The 17,501-nt window shown below is 38.6% G+C and overlaps 2 protein-coding genes across 2 annotated transcripts in view; one reads left to right on the forward strand and one right to left on the reverse strand.

Annotated features, from left to right (window-relative positions):
• Positions 1 to 325: 325 nt before the first annotated feature.
• On the forward strand, positions 326 to 6,721 carry LOC102298016 (protein FAM107B). Its single transcript, XM_005927495.3, has 5 exons — positions 326 to 1,907; positions 3,278 to 3,329; positions 3,578 to 3,764; positions 3,853 to 4,012; positions 6,106 to 6,721. The coding sequence occupies exons 1-5, from the start codon at positions 1,884 to 1,886 to the stop codon at positions 6,208 to 6,210; spliced, it is 528 nt and encodes a 175-aa protein (XP_005927557.1). The 5' UTR covers positions 326 to 1,883; the 3' UTR covers positions 6,211 to 6,721.
• A 240-nt stretch (positions 6,722 to 6,961) lies between these two features.
• The window catches only part of camk1a (calcium/calmodulin-dependent protein kinase Ia), a 19,655-nt gene continuing 9,115 nt past the window's right edge, over positions 6,962 to 17,501 (reverse strand). Inside the window, exons 3-12 of the mRNA XM_005927494.3 lie at positions 13,666 to 13,797; positions 12,579 to 12,653; positions 11,983 to 12,121; positions 11,733 to 11,859; positions 11,379 to 11,454; positions 11,176 to 11,288; positions 10,998 to 11,076; positions 10,452 to 10,539; positions 10,115 to 10,283; positions 6,962 to 9,612 (exon numbers count right to left, since the gene is read on the reverse strand). Of these exons, the coding sequence (XP_005927556.1) occupies positions 9,509 to 9,612; positions 10,115 to 10,283; positions 10,452 to 10,539; positions 10,998 to 11,076; positions 11,176 to 11,288; positions 11,379 to 11,454; positions 11,733 to 11,859; positions 11,983 to 12,121; positions 12,579 to 12,653; positions 13,666 to 13,797 (1,102 nt within the window). The 3' untranslated portion in view covers positions 6,962 to 9,508. The remainder of the gene's footprint in view (positions 9,613 to 10,114; positions 10,284 to 10,451; positions 10,540 to 10,997; positions 11,077 to 11,175; positions 11,289 to 11,378; positions 11,455 to 11,732; positions 11,860 to 11,982; positions 12,122 to 12,578; positions 12,654 to 13,665; positions 13,798 to 17,501) is intronic.

The following is a 17,501-nucleotide window of genomic DNA, read 5'->3' on the forward strand; positions in this document are numbered from 1 at the left end:
TTCAGTGAAATGGGAAGCACTTTGATCAGGTCTGTGAAGCGCAGAGACAGCTGGGTGTTTGCTGGAAGAGCAGGCACAAAAATCAAAAGCCTCTTTGAGAAGGTTAGTGAACCTGTTAAGTGCAGTTTCATTTGTTCTATTTGTGTCAGAAAAGACCATCTATTTTAAAATCTGCTGCCTGGAAGGGGAAAAATGATAAAAACAACCGTTCTCTTCTCCTCTGTTCATCTGTCAGCAAGCTGTTAATGATGAAAAAAACAACATTTATGGAGGATGGCCAGAGATGGTGGAGGTGGGCGGCTGTTTCCCAAGAGTCTTCAGCGACTGACTGACTGACTTACATAAACATTAATTAACATGAACTGTAAAAAGTGACTGCATTTTTTTTTAATGGCAAAACATACCTGTCTATAATTTCAGCAAAAGCACATATTAATATTTTCCCTACATTACATGGTAGAGATCACCTGTGGATCATCGGCGAGGAAAGATGATTACGCGACTTTGAAGATGGCATGGTTGTTGGTCTATTTCAGAAATTGCTGATCTACAGGGATTTTCCCACACAACCATCTCTAGGGTTTCCAGAGAATGCTCCAAAAAAGAAAAATTATGAATGGCCAAACTGCTTTGAGGTGATAGGAGCTCAAATAACCATCCATTATAGTCAAGATATGCACAAAAATACACAGTGCATTGAATCCAGAAACAGATGGGCTGCAGCAGCAGAAGAAGACCACACCAGCTGCTGTCAACTAAGACCTGGAAACTGAAGCTGCAGTTTGCTTATGTAATACTATGCATGAGTATCAATTTCTGCTGAAACCTGCAGATGGGAGCGTGAGAATTTGACCTAAATAACATGAAAGCATGGGTCCATCCTGTCTTGTTTCAGTGGCTCAGGCTGCTGCTGGTGTAATGGTGTTTATTTTGTTGTCACACTTTGGGCTCCTTAAACACCACAGCCCACCTAAGAATTGTCGACCGTGTCTATCCCTTTATGACCGCGGTGCCTCCATCTTCTGATGGCTGCTTCCAGCAGAATAATGCACCATGTCACAAAGCTCAGAACTCACTGTCATGGTTTTTTGACCTTGACAGTAAGTTCACTGTACTATAATGGCCTGCCAGTCCAATCCTTCAAGGATTAGTATTTCTTCCCCCGTTGATATTCCTTGATATTTTTATCCTAATGAAAGCTCCAAGTATAGATTAGTGATTGTGGGCTGTATAGTAAATGTTCAAATAGTAGAAGTCAAGTTACTGAGTACTGTGCACATATCTCTTACTAATGGCCTTGAAACACTTTTGTTCCTTTACAACAAAGCTGCTTTACCACTAGACTAATTACTTTGGTCCAGTGGTTCAAAGCATACAGCGACGGCTCCTGTAAGGGGGTCACAAGTTTAAATGTGACAGATTAGAAAATGATTAATGGGACAGAGAAGAAGTAGTTCTGTTCTCTTGTAATTTTATAGACTTTTCCCCGAGCCTTGTGTGGTTAATTTAAAATCTTAAATCTTTTTAGCTAAATCCATCCAGCCATCCATTCATCCATTTAGCCGGCCTATGGCAGTGCTTTAAAATAAACAGTCCAATAAAATGCGTGTATACAAATTTACTTAAATACAGCACTTAATGAGTAGGTATAGAGTTAAATGTTTTGGCTTTTTTTTGCTGAACACCTTTAGTCTGCTCAACAGGAGCTTTTCTCGGTAGAGGCTTCCCTCTGGTCCAAACACAGGGCACTTTCCTCCCTCTGTGGCATTCTTGGCTGCTGGAGCAGAGAGAGAGGGGGTAAACTCAAATTATTGCTGAAACCCCGTAATGTGCGAACCAAACGGAATCTGTGCAAGCACCAAATCTGGACTCACTCTGAAGACATGGGAGTCACTCATGGGAAGAAGGTAAATTTGTCGTTATCGTCCTAATTTTCATTTAAAGTACTTTGGGAGCATCAGGAGGTGTGCGCGCGTGCATGTGTGTGTGTGTGTTTTTTGTGTGTAAGTGATATTTTCAGAATTCAAATGTTGTAAGTGACACAACCTGTCACTTACAATACTGTAAGTTATTTATATTTACCAAAGTATAACTTTACTGCTATCCTTAAATTGGTTTTCCTTTTTCTTTTAAAATAAAGTTCCGTCTGTAATACTCGATATATACTTTGCTATTACCTGGTTATAACTTTGTTTTGCTTAGTTATTACCTCGTCGCTGTACTTTGGTATCATTGTGTTATTACTGAGCTTGACATGAAGTGCTCACAGCTTTTGTCCTACAGTACCATTTTTCCTGTGGCAGATTTTTCTCTTACTGACATCTCTCGTTTTTGTTACCCATTGCTCAAAGGCAGTGAATGCTTAAACAAATATTGGTTTTTATATCCAACTGAAAAAATGCACTCTGAAAAATGCACTCTGAGAAGCTGCCCTTGGAGACTGTTTATCCTGTCATGTCCTATTAATTCTTCTCCCTACAATATCCACTGTGTGAGCTTTACAAAACAAGACCCCCCCCCCCCCCCCCCCCCCGAAAAAAAACAGTGGCTAGCAGCAATTTGTCATTAAAATGTATTCATTCCTCATCTAGATTCCCTCTCATTCTGACAATTTACTGTCATCTTGTATTTTTTCCATTTACTTGGATATTGTTGCTGGAATTTGATCACATTGAGCATTCAAATTCTTTTTTTTTTGCCAGTTTAAATGTAGCTCAAATGTCACTATGGCAAGCTGGAAAGCTCCGAAGTAGCAGACAGTTTTCGAACAAAAAAGGTTTTATGCTACCATGCATGCTTTTCCTGCATATTTATGAAATACTTCAGTAAGCAACAAAAACAGTTCAGAGCTGAAAGAACTGTTTATTCAGCTGTCCAGACTGATTCACAGAGGATAATGATTCTTGTCCCAGCTATTAATTCTGCTTAAATTCCAGCAAGCAAATAACTCAGTGGGAATTAACTGTGTTTTGTTTGATCCTGTCATTAATGAGGTGGCAGCCTTCCACCTCAACAGTAAGGGTTCTCGCTTCACTGGACATGTGTAAGGAGCTGACACTTCATTTGTCTGTCAGCATCATAATGCAGCTTTGTGTTTGTGCTATTTCCAATAAGATGCAGTGTTGACTCGACTTGGAGATTTCTATTTGTTTCCTTTTCTCTGTGCTGCTTTTATTTTTGCATGTACGTATCTATAAAACAGCAATATTTGTCTGGGGGATGTTGGTATCTCTAGGATGTATTATTTCCTTTCCCCCCCACCTTTTTCTGTTGACAGAGAGATCTTCAGCATTTTCCAGGTAGAGATGAGACACAGTTTCATTTGTATGGTGAGGAAATATCAGAGTGATGTTGTATATCCTGTCTAGTTGAAATACTGTTGTAATATATAGATTATAAATTTGTTGTTTTAACAGTAAAACATTTTTACCTCATTAAAGCTTGTTGTAAATGTGTCTGGCAAACCTTAGAGTGAGTTTGGTATGTAAAACTGAATCTTACAAATCTGAGGCAAAATTCCACCCAGAAATCATCTTGATAGGAAAACATATTTATGTAAACTGTTTGTTCCCTTTAGCCTCCATGATGCAGACTCATCAAACCAAACTTGAAGGCCGATTTTCAGAGCTTCAGGCTTTTCCATCCCAAATGCAGAGTGAGGAGGAGAGCAGTAATCTAATCAGACCCCTAAAAGCTACTAGTGCGATAACTGCCCTGGAGAGCCACCGGGAGCTGCATAAGGAACTGCAGATGACCCACAAGAGGTTGGGCAGAGAGATTAAAGGTCAGAAATGCTCATACTCCAGTGTCATTGCGTGCATAAACCATTAAGTGTGTCTGTGTGCCTGAAAGGAAGAGAGTGTCTCAAGAAGGAAAGACTGAACTCCAGCGAGTTCTGGAAAAAAGGAAATGGGAACAAAGATTGAAAGCGAGCAGGGATCAAGAGGAGGCAAAGAAGAAGACATCAGAGCTACACCAAGAGCTGCTGAAAAGACAACAGAGGCTTGAAAATGTGAGCACAGGACACACAGCATTTTTTTTCTTTTATACATTTACTCATGAATATTCTTGTTACACATACACACACACAAGCATGTCTGCTTTGCTATCCTCGTGGGGACATCCCATTGACATAATGCTCTCCCTAGCTGCCACTTACCCTAACCCTAACCATCAAAAATGAATGCCTAAACCTAACCCTTAGCCTAAAGCTAAACATAACCTAATTGTAACCCTGACACTAAAACCACATTTTGAGTCTCAAAAATGGCTTCAACCTTGTGAGGACAGCCACTTTTGTCCTCACGTTACTGTTGGTCCCCACAACTATGGCAACACTCCAATTTTTGGTCCTCACAAAGATGTCTAAACAGGTACACATACACAGGTATATCACACTCACCAGCTACTTTGTTAGGTACACCTTCTTATTGCAGCTACTCAGTACATTTAGGCATGTAGATATCAAGACAACCTGATGACGTGCATCAGCACAGGGAAGAAGGGTGATTCAAGTGACGTTGAATGTGGTGTGGTGGGTGGTGCCAGGCAGAGTGGTCTGAGTATTTCAGAAACTGCTAATCTGCTGAGATGTTCTTGCACAACTCTAAGGTTTGCAGAGAATGAAAAAGAGAGGTCAGTGGAGAATGGGTGGACTGCTTCGAGCTTAGAGTGGGCAACAGTTACTCAAACAACCAAGGTATGGAGAAGAGCATAACTGAATGCATCAAACCTTGGAGCAGGTGGGCTTCAGCAGCAGAAGACCATGGTGGGTGCCACTCCTATCAAGCAAAGAACAGGAAACTGAGGCTACAATTTCCATGTACTCAACAGAAAATCTTGGTTTCTGCTACAACATTTTGGTCATAGGGTCAGATTTGGCATAAACAACATGATAGCAGGGATCCATCCTGCCTTGTATCAATGATTCAGCCCGCTGATGGTGGTGTAATGGAGTGCAGATGATTTTCTCGGCACACTTTGAGCATCATTTAAGCAACACAGACTATCTGAGTGCTGTTACTGACCATAATCATTCTTTTATGACCACAGTGTGCTCATCTTCAGATGCCCTAATTCCAGCAGGATAACACACCATGTCATAAAACTCAAATCATCACAAACTGGTTTCTTGAACATTGACATCGACTTCACTGTACTCAAATGACCTCCACAGTCACCATATCTCAGTCCAATATAGCACCTTTGGGATGTGGTGGAATGGAAAAAGTGATATCATGGATGTGACAAATCTGCAGCCACTGTGTGATGCTATCATGTCAATAGGAAGCCAAATCTCTGAGGAATGTTTACAGCACCTTGTTGAGTCTGTGCCATGATGGACTAAGGTAGTTCAGAAGGCAAAAGAGGGTCCAACCCAGTGCTAGCAAGGTGTACCTAACAATAATGTTTTCTGTAATCATGGAAATATAAAGAAACAGAACATTAAGTTGTTCTGCATACAGCCAGTTGAGGGCAGTCTAGTCCACTCTGGAGTCCAATAGCGCAACAAATCTGTTTCTCTGCTGGACAGTTTACCTTTGTTTAGCATTAGCTTCTAGCTACATGGCCTAACAGTGATCACTGATGATTTCAAATATGTCATTTCTATGCAATGTTATGCAATATAAATATCAATATGACCTTTTTTAAATATTTTGTCACAAATAAAAGATCCTGCAAAAGGTTTAAACAAAGGACTCAGTTGCAAAAGGAAAATAAGAAAAAAGAAATAGACACAGTGGGTGTATTATAGTCTTGGTGTTACAATAACGAGGCACTTTTAAATGTGTAAATGTAATTCTTTCAGCCAGAAGAGTTGGAGGTTATTTTTCAGTACAGTTCATGAAATCTGTAAAATATATAGAATCTCTGCCTGTCAAATAAATGTAATTGTGTAAAGTCAACATACTGAGTAAAGGCTTCGCCTCTGAATTCTACTAAATTCATGCATAAGAAGGAAACAATGAGAGCACATACACTGTGTACATTATGTCTGCACTCAGTTAAATGTACTTAAGCCTAATTCCATGAATGTATTTAGGTAATTCACTACAGTTTATATGATTTGTGTCATTTCTAAGTTGTTTTCTCTTTTCTCCACAGCTGGAAAAAGATCAGAAAGTTAAACAAGAAGAACCAGAGTTCATCCAAGTCAAAGAGAGACTGAGGAAGACTGCAGTGCCCTGTGCAAGGGCAAAAGAAGTGTGACCGTTTTATAACTACGTGTGTGTTTTGTATTCACAGTCGGTGCAATTGACTGTTGGGAATAACTGACCTGGTGAAGGATTCTTCTGCTATAAATAGAATAGATAGATAATACAGCTCAATGCTCATGATCGAGGCGACACCTTCTGGTCAAGTGGAGACACGTCATCACTGTGAATAGTGTCTTTTGTGTTTTTGTTTTCCTTCTCAATACTTTGGTTAAATGTGACTTAGAGCAAAACGTTCAGTAAAAAAAGAAAACTATAAAAAATTGTATTGTATACAGACATTGTTGATTCTTTTTTTCTCCAGCGGCACAATTTATTAGGTGTTTATTTTGTCCATTTAATCCATAATAAAACATTTTTTACATGCTTTCTATCTACATTCTTACTGTGTGCAGAATTTTTGACATTCACATTATTAGCTGAAAGAAGAACCTCATACCATACATACTGTATACCAGACGAGCAAACATGTACATTTGTGATTAATGTTACCACTGACAATTACTCTAGATCTGTAGATATGAAATATACTTTAAATACTTTTTAATCAAATGAATTTGATCGTGGTTATTTTAAAAGTTGTAATTTTGTAGTATTGAGATTGGCGAGTTAAGAAGCACCGCATTTAAAAAAGTGAATGCATTGCCTTTTGCAGACTATTTGGAATCAGCACACTTTACATTTCTACAGTTTCACCTGAAATCTTTCAGAAACCTGGTTATTATATTATGACAGAACACACAATGCATAGACAAGGAAGTTTTATTTCAGTTTCAGCAATCATATCTCTGTGGGTACAAATCTTATTTTCTTACATCTTGTTCAATAACCCATGATGCATTGCATCCATACATTTGTAGCTCAAAACAGCTTTTACAAAAAAGGATATACAATATATACTTATATTTATATTTATATATATAATATACATGTGTTTCTTTATGAATTTAGATGTGTTTGTAATGGGTAATATAAGCTTTAAAAAACACAGCCAAGTGGAAACAAATCCCAGGAAAGGTTGAACAGAAGGTCATTACCAAACATATAATAGCCAGTTTCTCAAAGTCATCAACACTGGCTATCTTACAGTTAACATTAAGCCCTTCAAACACAGTTTGCATATTTTCCACAATTACAGTCATGTAAATCCAGAGTGATAGCCTTCTTTTACTGTACTATATGTATCAATAACAAAATGAGGGGAAATAATAATACGAGTGGGGGAAATAAACAGGTTTAAATTCAACTAAAGTGGACTGCTTGCGTACTAATGTAACACAACACAACAAGTGTCAGGATTTAAGTAATTCTAGCAAGCTGTTGGAGGGAAAATGCTTTGTCACACTCCTTTTCTGTTTTAAATCTCTCGAAGGCCGTCCTTCACCTGAGTCATACATTTAAAAAATGATGACATGCTTGATCTGTATCTTTAGTAAAGCATTCCAATTTCCCTGTATGGCTTTAGTATTTTGGGCCTTTTGCTCTGGAGGAACAAAGCTTGTACACTGGCAGACAGGTGATGCACACAATGGCACTGATGTGTTTTTCCCCCATCACTGTCTAGATATCTGCTAGTAATGATTTGTTGGAGAGATTCAACATAAGTAATAAAAGCAAAAAAAAACAAAAAACAGAACGATTAAAAGAGAGTCCAGATGGAAATAAACATAGTACAGGAGAATTGTCACTCAGGTAGAGACTTGACCATCACAGTCAATGCAAATGATAAGTCCACTGTGCTGTGTTGTATTCTGTTAACAACATTACTTCTGGTGTTACTCACTTCACATTATATATCTCAAAATTACAGTATTACATCTTTTTTTTTTTTTCAGTACAACAGAGTAATAATAATCATGTGTGTTTATACTAATTGATCATCATTCATGTAAACATATTGAACCAGGTCATGCAAACAGTAGACCAAAACTTCTTCCACTAGAGGTGCACAGCACAAAGCAGGCGGAGCGCACAGACTGAGATCCCTCTGGAGCCAGACCTCGAGACTGACAGCCGGCGGACATTTAGACACTTTGTCAGAAACAAAACAGGGAGGATGAACATGATATGGTTATGTTTGTTTTCTTTCCACTTGTTGTGGATTCTCTGTATGCTTTTTCTAACATGACGAGTGCCAATGGAGGAAGGTGAGATTACTGTGATTTCCAGACTTTTGGGGATCTCAGTTTGAGCCTCAGATAACAGAACAGCCATAAAACAAACAAACAAACAAAGAAAAAAAAAACAAAGAAGTCTCCTTTTGATATTCGTACATTTCAGTGTTTTTCCTAACAAAAAGCATGCAGACACTTCAGGTCAGAATGACCCTTCACAAACCCAGTCTGAGCCAGAATAGAGTCCATAACCCCAGAATCACCCTTCACTTTCAATTATCTCCTTTACAAATAGGCTTTAAACAAAAGAAGTGAATACTTTTTTTTTTTTTAAAGACAGAAACACTAAATAGTGACAATATGAGGGGGGAAAAGGGTTAACCAAACAGAAATAGATAGGCAGGTGAAATCAGCAGTGAAGACACAGCTTGAGATTTAACTAAACAGCTACTTGGTCGATGACTAGACTGAGTCATATTGATGGGTGAAGAGTATAAAGACATGCAGAAGGAGCTTTCAGTACTCTTTTCATTAGCTTTTTTCCCCCCTGTCTGGCCAGATTTTTGGAGAAGGCTGCGAGAAATGTCTAGCATGTGGTCCAGATGGATGCCCATTGTAACTGCGATTAGAGGTACTGCAGATGACAGATAATATAAGAGATACGTAATCAAAGAGAATACCTTTATCTCATCACAGATTAAAACTCTAGGCCCTTCCTGAAGCCAACCACTTATAGTACTAGCAAAATGTCAATGGCCACATTCACCTAGATTTTTTCAGCAGCGTGCTTTAATGGTGGTGGTGGTGGAGGAGTATTGGCGGAGGGTTTCTGGACCAACATATTGCAAGATCCTTTAAAAGAGCCATGCCTACTTGAAGCAGCTTTGTTTACCATTAATGCAATGCAGTTAAAACTTGTAAATCTTCACTCATGAAGTTTTTTCTTTTTTAAAAATTATTATTTATCTTTTCTTTTTCTTTTTTTTCCCAGGCAAAGGAAATGTATGTTTTGTCTGCACTGTAACAGTGACCTGCTGGCTGTGGATGTACTCTGGTGGACCGTGCCTGATAGCTGCTCTGCATTCCTGGCCAGACTGGGCGGGTCGGCGGGTCAGCGGGTCGGCGGGCTCTGGGCGCTCCAGGGATTCGATGTGACATGACAACACTATTAGGTTGTGCTCAGATCCGACTAGTTGGCCTGCAGCAGTAGGTGCAGCTTCTCAGGCTGTCCCGATCCGTGCTGCCCTCATTGCTTCCACGACGGCCATCCTCGTAGTTAGACACTGGATGTTAGAGCAGAGCACGGATTATTCTGGGGTCTGAGATTATCCATGGTTGGTGTAAGAGCTTGAGTCTGTCTGTTCAAAGTAAGTGTAAATTGGCCTAATCCAGCTAGCTCCTCTTCCTAATTCTACACCCACATCATATTGGGCTGATGATAGAAATAGGCAAGATTTCCAATTGTACCAGATTCACATCTCATGACAAATCAGTGTGGTTGTATGACTGAAAACCTTACCGCAAACATCATAAATTATTGTGAACTTACATTTTAGGGCTATCCTAAATAAGGAAGAAATTTTGTCTAAAATAAAATAGTTTGTTTTTGGTTTAATTGCAGCTGGTAATTACAGTAACTATGATATTATTATATACATATTAAACTCATCTCCTTTGACATGAAAATTCACACAATTTCTAAAAACATACACCTTGAATCACCTAAATTTTCCTGGGAAAAAATTGAATTTCCATATGTTCATTCACTGTGAACTGCTAACTTACAGCTCTCCTCCTCGCCATTCCCCAAATCGTCATCCTCCTCCTCCTCTTCCTCTGGGAGCAGATGTCCATGGCAGGGGCTGGTGGGAGTAATCTGACTGGGTCCCTCGAGACTAGTGCCCAGCTGCAACTTCCGCATGTGGCGCACCACTGCTGTGGCATTAAATGCTTGCTACATGGAGAGAGGGAAGAGTGGAAAGGGGGAAAAAAATAGTAAGAACCTTCTGTGTCTGACAGCTACTGAAGGAGGAAAACAGTTAAGCCGTACAAAATGAAACTCCTGGCAATCTTAATACACCTCTTCCCACAGGGTGCTGCGGGATTCAGCCGAGGAACTGACCTTCCATTTACTTTTGGCAAAGTTCTTCTTGATTTGTGCGCTGACAGATTCGTGGATATTCTTATCCAGAGCTGTGTCACCACATATCCTGAAAGTCACCAAGAATTGGAGAAATTACAGGAATTTTAGGCACATGACTGAGACATCATATTGTAAACAATTAGCATCATTCATGGCTAAGCATTACTTCACTGAAGCATAAGCCAATCTGTAGAACACTGATCTGCTGATCTGCAATGTAGAAATGTTTCTTTGGGCTTTTCCCAAACATCTGACAATGCACAATCAAAGAGATGAGTCAGCTAAAGCAATCAGTTATATGCACACTGACAGTAAGAAAAAACAATAAACAATATTGCAGTCAATAACTGATTGATTGTTGCATCTTGCGATATTAAAGAAGCCGAAATGTCACCCCTGAGAAACCAGAAAAATTAAAAAAATAAAATATAACAAATATATAAATAAAAACTTGAAAACATTTTCAGACTGCTGCTTATGACATTATAGCAGCTACATATAGATCCAGTATTTTAGCTTTCCTACCATGGATGCTGGAGCGCCTGCTCACATGTGTATCTTTTCAAAGGGTCTTTTTCCATCAGGTGACAGATGAAGTCTTTGGCTGCCAACGAAATTTAAGTTCATGTACAAATAATAATCTCATTTGTTGCTATTTATGTATTTTTTTAATCTGTATTTGTAGTAGACATTTCATGGTTACCTGAATCTGAGATGTCATCCCAGTATGGAGAGTCAAATTCATATTCTGCTTTCAGAATCTGCTCAAACAACTTGGCGTCATTCTCATCGTAAAACGGAGGATAGCCACATAAGCTGTAGAAACGACATTGGATTTTATTTAATGCAAGAAACCCCCTCCAAACGCTCTCTATACTTCTCAGGGATAAATAAACTGTGACTTACAGAATATAAGAAATTACTCCTATGGACCAGCAATCCACTGCTTTACTGTATGGCTTCTGAGCGAGCACCTCAGGAGCTGCAGTCAACATTCACAGAGTGAGAAAGTATAGAGACAGAGCAGCGGTGAGGATGAATTCAAGTAATCTTGACCTTTCAGTAATACTATGTGATCTGCCAGGTCATGTTAAACAGGTAGAGAGCACTTCTGAAACACTTGCAGTTGACTCAATAGTGGATGAAAGAGCCTCTCACAATGCAGAGTATAAAGAGGGGATATCAGCTGAAACAGCTAGTGCTACGCTCACATGAAAGAGACGGGGGGACGTGAGAAGACCAGAAAATTGAATGCCTCACCCACATATCCAGGAGTACCACAGGCTGTGGACATGACGCTGCCCGCCCCCTCAATTTTTGACAGTCCAAAGTCACTGATCATAATCTTCGAGTCTTCATCCATACTGTAATACAGCAAATTCTCCGGCTGCAGAGACAAGAAGAAAGATCAAAGAGGAAGGTTAGAAAAAAAAGAGAAAAGAAAGAAAAACAAGCCAACTGCAAGACAGGTTGAGCTTTTATATCTCTGTCTTTTGCTGAATTAAGATACCTTCAAGTCTCTGTGGACTATCCCCATATCATGGAGGTATTTGACTGCATCCAAGATTTGATGGATGAGCTGGCTGGCATCTCTCTCCGTGTAGAAACCTTTCTCCACAATTCTGTCAAAAAGCTCACCTCCAGACACCCTGTCAGTAAAACAAAATCAGGGAAAAGAGTCTCTACAGTACTGCAAATATTAGAAGTGATTTTCTCTTCAACATGAGCTTAAATTTGTTTAAATTTAAAAAAATCTATTATCTTATTCTTTTATGATTATTAATGTCGTTTCCAACGGTTTACTGAATTTTAGCAAATTGTCCGAATTACGTAAGACTGCTTCATCCTGCTAGTGATTTCATGAGTTTGAGCATTTGAAATGACATATATTAATACGAATATGATACACTGTCAAATTTGAGGTGTTACATAATGTCATATGTAACAGATTTTTTAAAAAGAAGCTTTTTCCTGATTTGTTTTCTCTAAATTAACAGAACAAAATCAAATGTTTCCAGGCTATTTTAAAGAAAAATATGAGAGGCATGTGTATCTTGTGTTGTGCAGTTGGCAGTTGTGTGAAAGCAATGAGGAAGGAGAACTCACAGCTGCATGACAAGATAAAGGTGGGATGTACTTTCAAAGATGTCCTCCAGCGAAACAATATTGGGGTGCTTGATTCTGAAAATTCACAAACAGAAATCATCAGAAATCTGTTTGTTTTTTTTTTAAAAATTCATTCATTTTCTTTTTTAAACAAGTCACATTTCACCAAACACCAAACGTTTATATTTAATTGGTCACCAGATGGCATTCTTGCTGCATAATTCCCATTTTAGTGAGCGCTGCTCTCTCTTTTCCCTGATGTGTACAATGGTGAACTCAGGTTAAAACAAGGTATTTACACTGCTCCCTAAAAATAGAAAATGTGACAGCCTCCCAGAAAAATCACAGCTAAGTTTTAGATAGATTACCTCTTGACTCTTTTCTGCACCTGCAGAAATGAACGAAAAACACTTATAGGGCCTAACAGCATGGTTATAACAAATGTTAGTGTCTTAAAACATTGATTTGGATTACTTATTGTTATGAACCAGCCAACAGAAGGTTGAGCATCTCTCTTGGCTGCTGAGTCAAGTTGAGAGCATATGAGGCATCACTAACACAACAGCAGCTGAGAAGGGCTAATGTGACTTTTCGTAGGGTGAGAGAATCCCTCTGTCTTTTCTCAGATATTTTTTTTTCAAACTTCCCTCATCTCCCTCACTCTCATGTCTCTCTTATTTATTTCATTCTGACTTAAATATTCTGTCCACTCCTCCCATTCTTTCATATCATTCTCCCTCTATAATACTCCCCCCACCCCACCCTCTCCACTTCTCCTCCCTCTATGTCTCTTTCTCTTTCTTCAGTACACTGCTGCGGGGAACTCCACACCATCTCCGCCTCTGTGTGCTGTTGCCCTGGCAACAGGGACACTAAAAATAGGTCTATCTTCTTTACTCCTGACATTTCCGGTGCACAATCCTACTGTTTCAACTGACACCATGCATTTAGTCACCCATTCAATTGACCCCTTGCATATATTTTGGAGTGATGTATATGCACTGTAGTACCAGGCTGCACTGATTGATCCTTCCAGCTGGACACAAAGCAGCAGCCGATGCATCGCGAGCAACTCCAGCGGCCTCACCTGTGTAGTACTGCGATCTCATTTTCGATATTGTTCTCTTTGCCTTCCAACGCTTTCTTGGGAATGCACTTAATGGCCACGAGCCTCTGAGTCCTCTTTTCCTCTGCTAGAACCACCTCGGAGAAAGCACCCCTAAAACACACACAAGCGTACATGCACCAATCAGACAGTAATTGAGAGACGTGTGGACTGAAACGGACAAAATCAGAAAGCTTTGTGCCACGATGCCTAGAGAGTGTGACATGAAAGAATAACACATGAAGAGTTGTTTTTTGTTTTGTTTTTTTAACAAAACATTCATGCTTATAAGCTCTAATAAATAAAAAATAACTATATATGTTTGAATATACAGGTTTTTGGTGCAATCTTCTTATTTCTTCTTATATGTTCTGCTAACTGGAAGGTTGGTGGTTTGAACCCCAGCTCCTCTGGTGTGCATGTTGTTCCGTCCTTGTGCAAAATAATGAAAATGAATTTCCCTCTCTGAGAGTGTGATTGATAAAGGGCTGCACGCACTGAATGAGGCACTGTATTTGTGCATTAATGCATGAGCGGTCAATAGGCCTGGAAAAGTGCTATGAAAACACCAATGTTTAATTTACCACTTAACCACACCAGACCTCATACACTGCATTCAAACCATCAGGGTTTGTGTTTGTGTTGCAAAGGTGTGTGCGTGAGAGAGCGATGTTTAGATGAATAATTCACAACGGTGGCATTACCAAGAGGATTTTGGGGGGCCGAGAAAAGGCTCGGGAGGTGATGCAACAGTCACGTAGAAAGATGGGAAGAGAAGTTGTTTTAAAAAAGGAAACGATGTTCAATAATAGATAGAGTAAATGTAGTGTAGCTGTATCTGAGGGAGACTAGACTGCATTATAGATTACGGTCTGGTGATGATGAGAGGCAGAATAGTTTGTATTTACACAGTCTCCCCACAGGAGCGTGGGAGGGAGCTCAGGAGGAGACCTGAATGCACCAACATTGTTAGCAACCACGGGGATCCTTTCCATGTGTGCGAAGCAACACTGTCACTCAAAACACAAAAGGATGTTTGATGTTCAAGTTTTAGAATACGTCATCTTTTGAGCCAAAACTCAAAATGTTTGGATTTTAATAAAAATCGTAAATAATAATTGCTCGCTTTATATTCCTCCTGCTTTTAAAGTTAATTAATATGTAATTACAAAGCTGATGTAATGTTCTTCTTCTTCTATTTTTTCTGTCATCTCTCCATAATAAATGCTCTGCCTGAATCCGTGGTAATCCTTGAGATGGCTTTGCACCGTGGCCATCTTGTGCTCAGCGAACCAAAGCACTAGAAACATTTGCATAGTGAAGCTGATGCACAAGAAAGCAACCAATTCTAACACACATCTCTGGTTTCATTTTTAAAACGTCCTTAAAATAGTCTCAGAGCAAAATTGCATAAACGTCCATTTCTCATCGACCCCTGAAAGCATTTTAATATGTTTAAGCCTGCAGCATTTGTAGCTACATAGGCTTTCATCAGAGGGTCAAGAGTACTAAACTTACACTATCGGTCAGTAAAACTCTGTCTAACTTTATGGGGATTATTGAAAGTAAGGCAATCAACACCTCAGGGGGGAGAGAGACCTATGGAAATCCTAATTTGATCACGTGTCTTTCTCATGGAAATGTAGGCAGTATTATCTCATTTTAACATGTGTCTGAAATGTACTGTTACATTGTATAAGAACTGCCTCATCAACTTTATAAATGGCATTTACACACTTCCTTGCTTTGATATATTTCTCTGAAATTCTTAGAACTACCTGTTCAACTTCCACATTACCGCACACATCATAGGGCTCATTCCTTTTAAAGCTTTGGCACATTTGTGGACATTAATACTAACTGCCCACATTATTAAATGCTTGTGTAATGCAGCTCAAATTGTATAGAACAGCTCCTTCTATACTAACTCTAAAGCACCCAGGTGTCAATCCTTTTGAACAAGTTAAAACATGCCGAAATAACAGAATTTCATTGTGACCGATTCTGATAAAGGGCTGTGAAAGAGTCTTATCTTTTTATTTTCCATATCAAAATAATAGGATCTGTTAGCAAATTGCAGTACAAATTACACAGGTATAAATGTGAATCTTGTCCAGTCACCCATATGCTGTAATGTGTACTGTTGTACTGGAAAAGTGTGACCTTGTGGATTTTCAATCATTGCCTTTAAACCCACAGTGCAGTTTACGTCACAAAACACAGAATTCACTGTTACACTGACAGCTAAAGTCTGTTTACTTTGTACTGATAAAGATTTTGAGTGTGCAGACTACTGTGTGTTTTTGATAAGAAACACCACCAGGAATTGTTCTGCAGTGATTTGAGATATGCACCAAAGTGACTGACAAAACAGTGAAACAACAAGAAAGAAAAATCATCACTTTTTATAGGTGCAGAGTGCAAATCTGTACTGTTCAAAATGCTATAATATCAGACAGCAAAATATCAGCACAATACAATAGCCATAAAAAACAATAAACAACAAATGAAGATTAAAATACATAAATACATATAGTGCTTAACAAATTATTAGATCCCACCAAAGGTAAGGTTAATGCCACAGCTGCTGTAAATTAAAGTTACTGGTAATTACAAAAATATATTTTTTCACGTTTTTATGTGAAACATTTTAATAGTAAAATATAATTATTGTTATTATCTATGAATTTTCTCATTTGCTGTTTTACAAAAAAGGAAAGGAAAAAACAGTAAAGAAGATTGATATTTTTTATTACTTAGCAAATTAAAATTTTACGTTTTAACAGAAAAACGTGCCAGCTCAGGTTTGGGTTTAAAATGTTATCAGTTTTTTTTTTTAGCAGTTATAGCTACCATCTGGACCATTAGGGCTGTGCCTCATCATACAATATTACTGGAATACATTTAAAAACACCCTCTCACAGATCAGTAGGGAGCAAACAACAATGGCACTAGCACAAGCATGTCCAAGAGTGAGAGCATGGAGTCAGTCCCCAGTGAAGACTAAGTACATAAAATGCAATGCTTTGCAAAATATGCAAACAAACAAAACAAAAACAACTGTTCCCACTAAAAGTGGAAAAAAAACTTGTTCCACCATTTGAGGCAAAAAAACCCCACAAGCTTTAAAGATTCATGAGGAGGTGATTCTAGCAGATAGCAACAATGTCAACCTAACTATCATCTCCAGTAGAAAATATTTTTCGATTTCAGCTTTATTATGTAACAATATTTTACTGACTACTAAACAGTTACAATGCTAGGTTGCTAGGTATTCTGTCAAGCAGTTTTTTTTAGTACGTTTACTTTAAAATTTCAGTGAAAAACATGACCTAGGCTACTTTTTGTGCTTACATGGGATTTATGCTGTGTCACTGGAAATAATGCTGTGTCACCACTATTGTACTATAATGGTGCATCTACTGCAAGCACCTTGTGGGAATAGATTCACATTTTGAATTAGGTAGTCTGTCATCAGTGACAGTACCTCATTGGAAAAGAAGGATGGGAAGTGCTCTTCATTGTGTTTGCACTGATAAATACTGCTGCCTGCAAGCTGCAATTACTGATGAAACATTGTTGAGGTTTTTTTCTATATTATCATAGATTTCATAGTCACAGATTTCCTTGATATATAATGATATAATTTTCAAGCTGTATCGCCCACCTCTCATCACTATTGCCTAATTGAGAGTTCAATCCCACAGTTTATTCACTTTGCTCTAAACAATGTCATGTGACTGAAAAAAGTCAGTCTCTTAGTACTACGGTAAAGGCTGAGACAAGAATGTAAAAAGAATATACATATATATATATAT

This window comes from Haplochromis burtoni, unplaced genomic scaffold, assembly GCF_018398535.1.
Source record: "Haplochromis burtoni strain Fernald_Lab_line unplaced genomic scaffold, NCSU_Asbu1 Contig_100, whole genome shotgun sequence".
NCBI lineage: Eukaryota > Metazoa > Chordata > Actinopteri > Cichliformes > Cichlidae > Haplochromis > Haplochromis burtoni.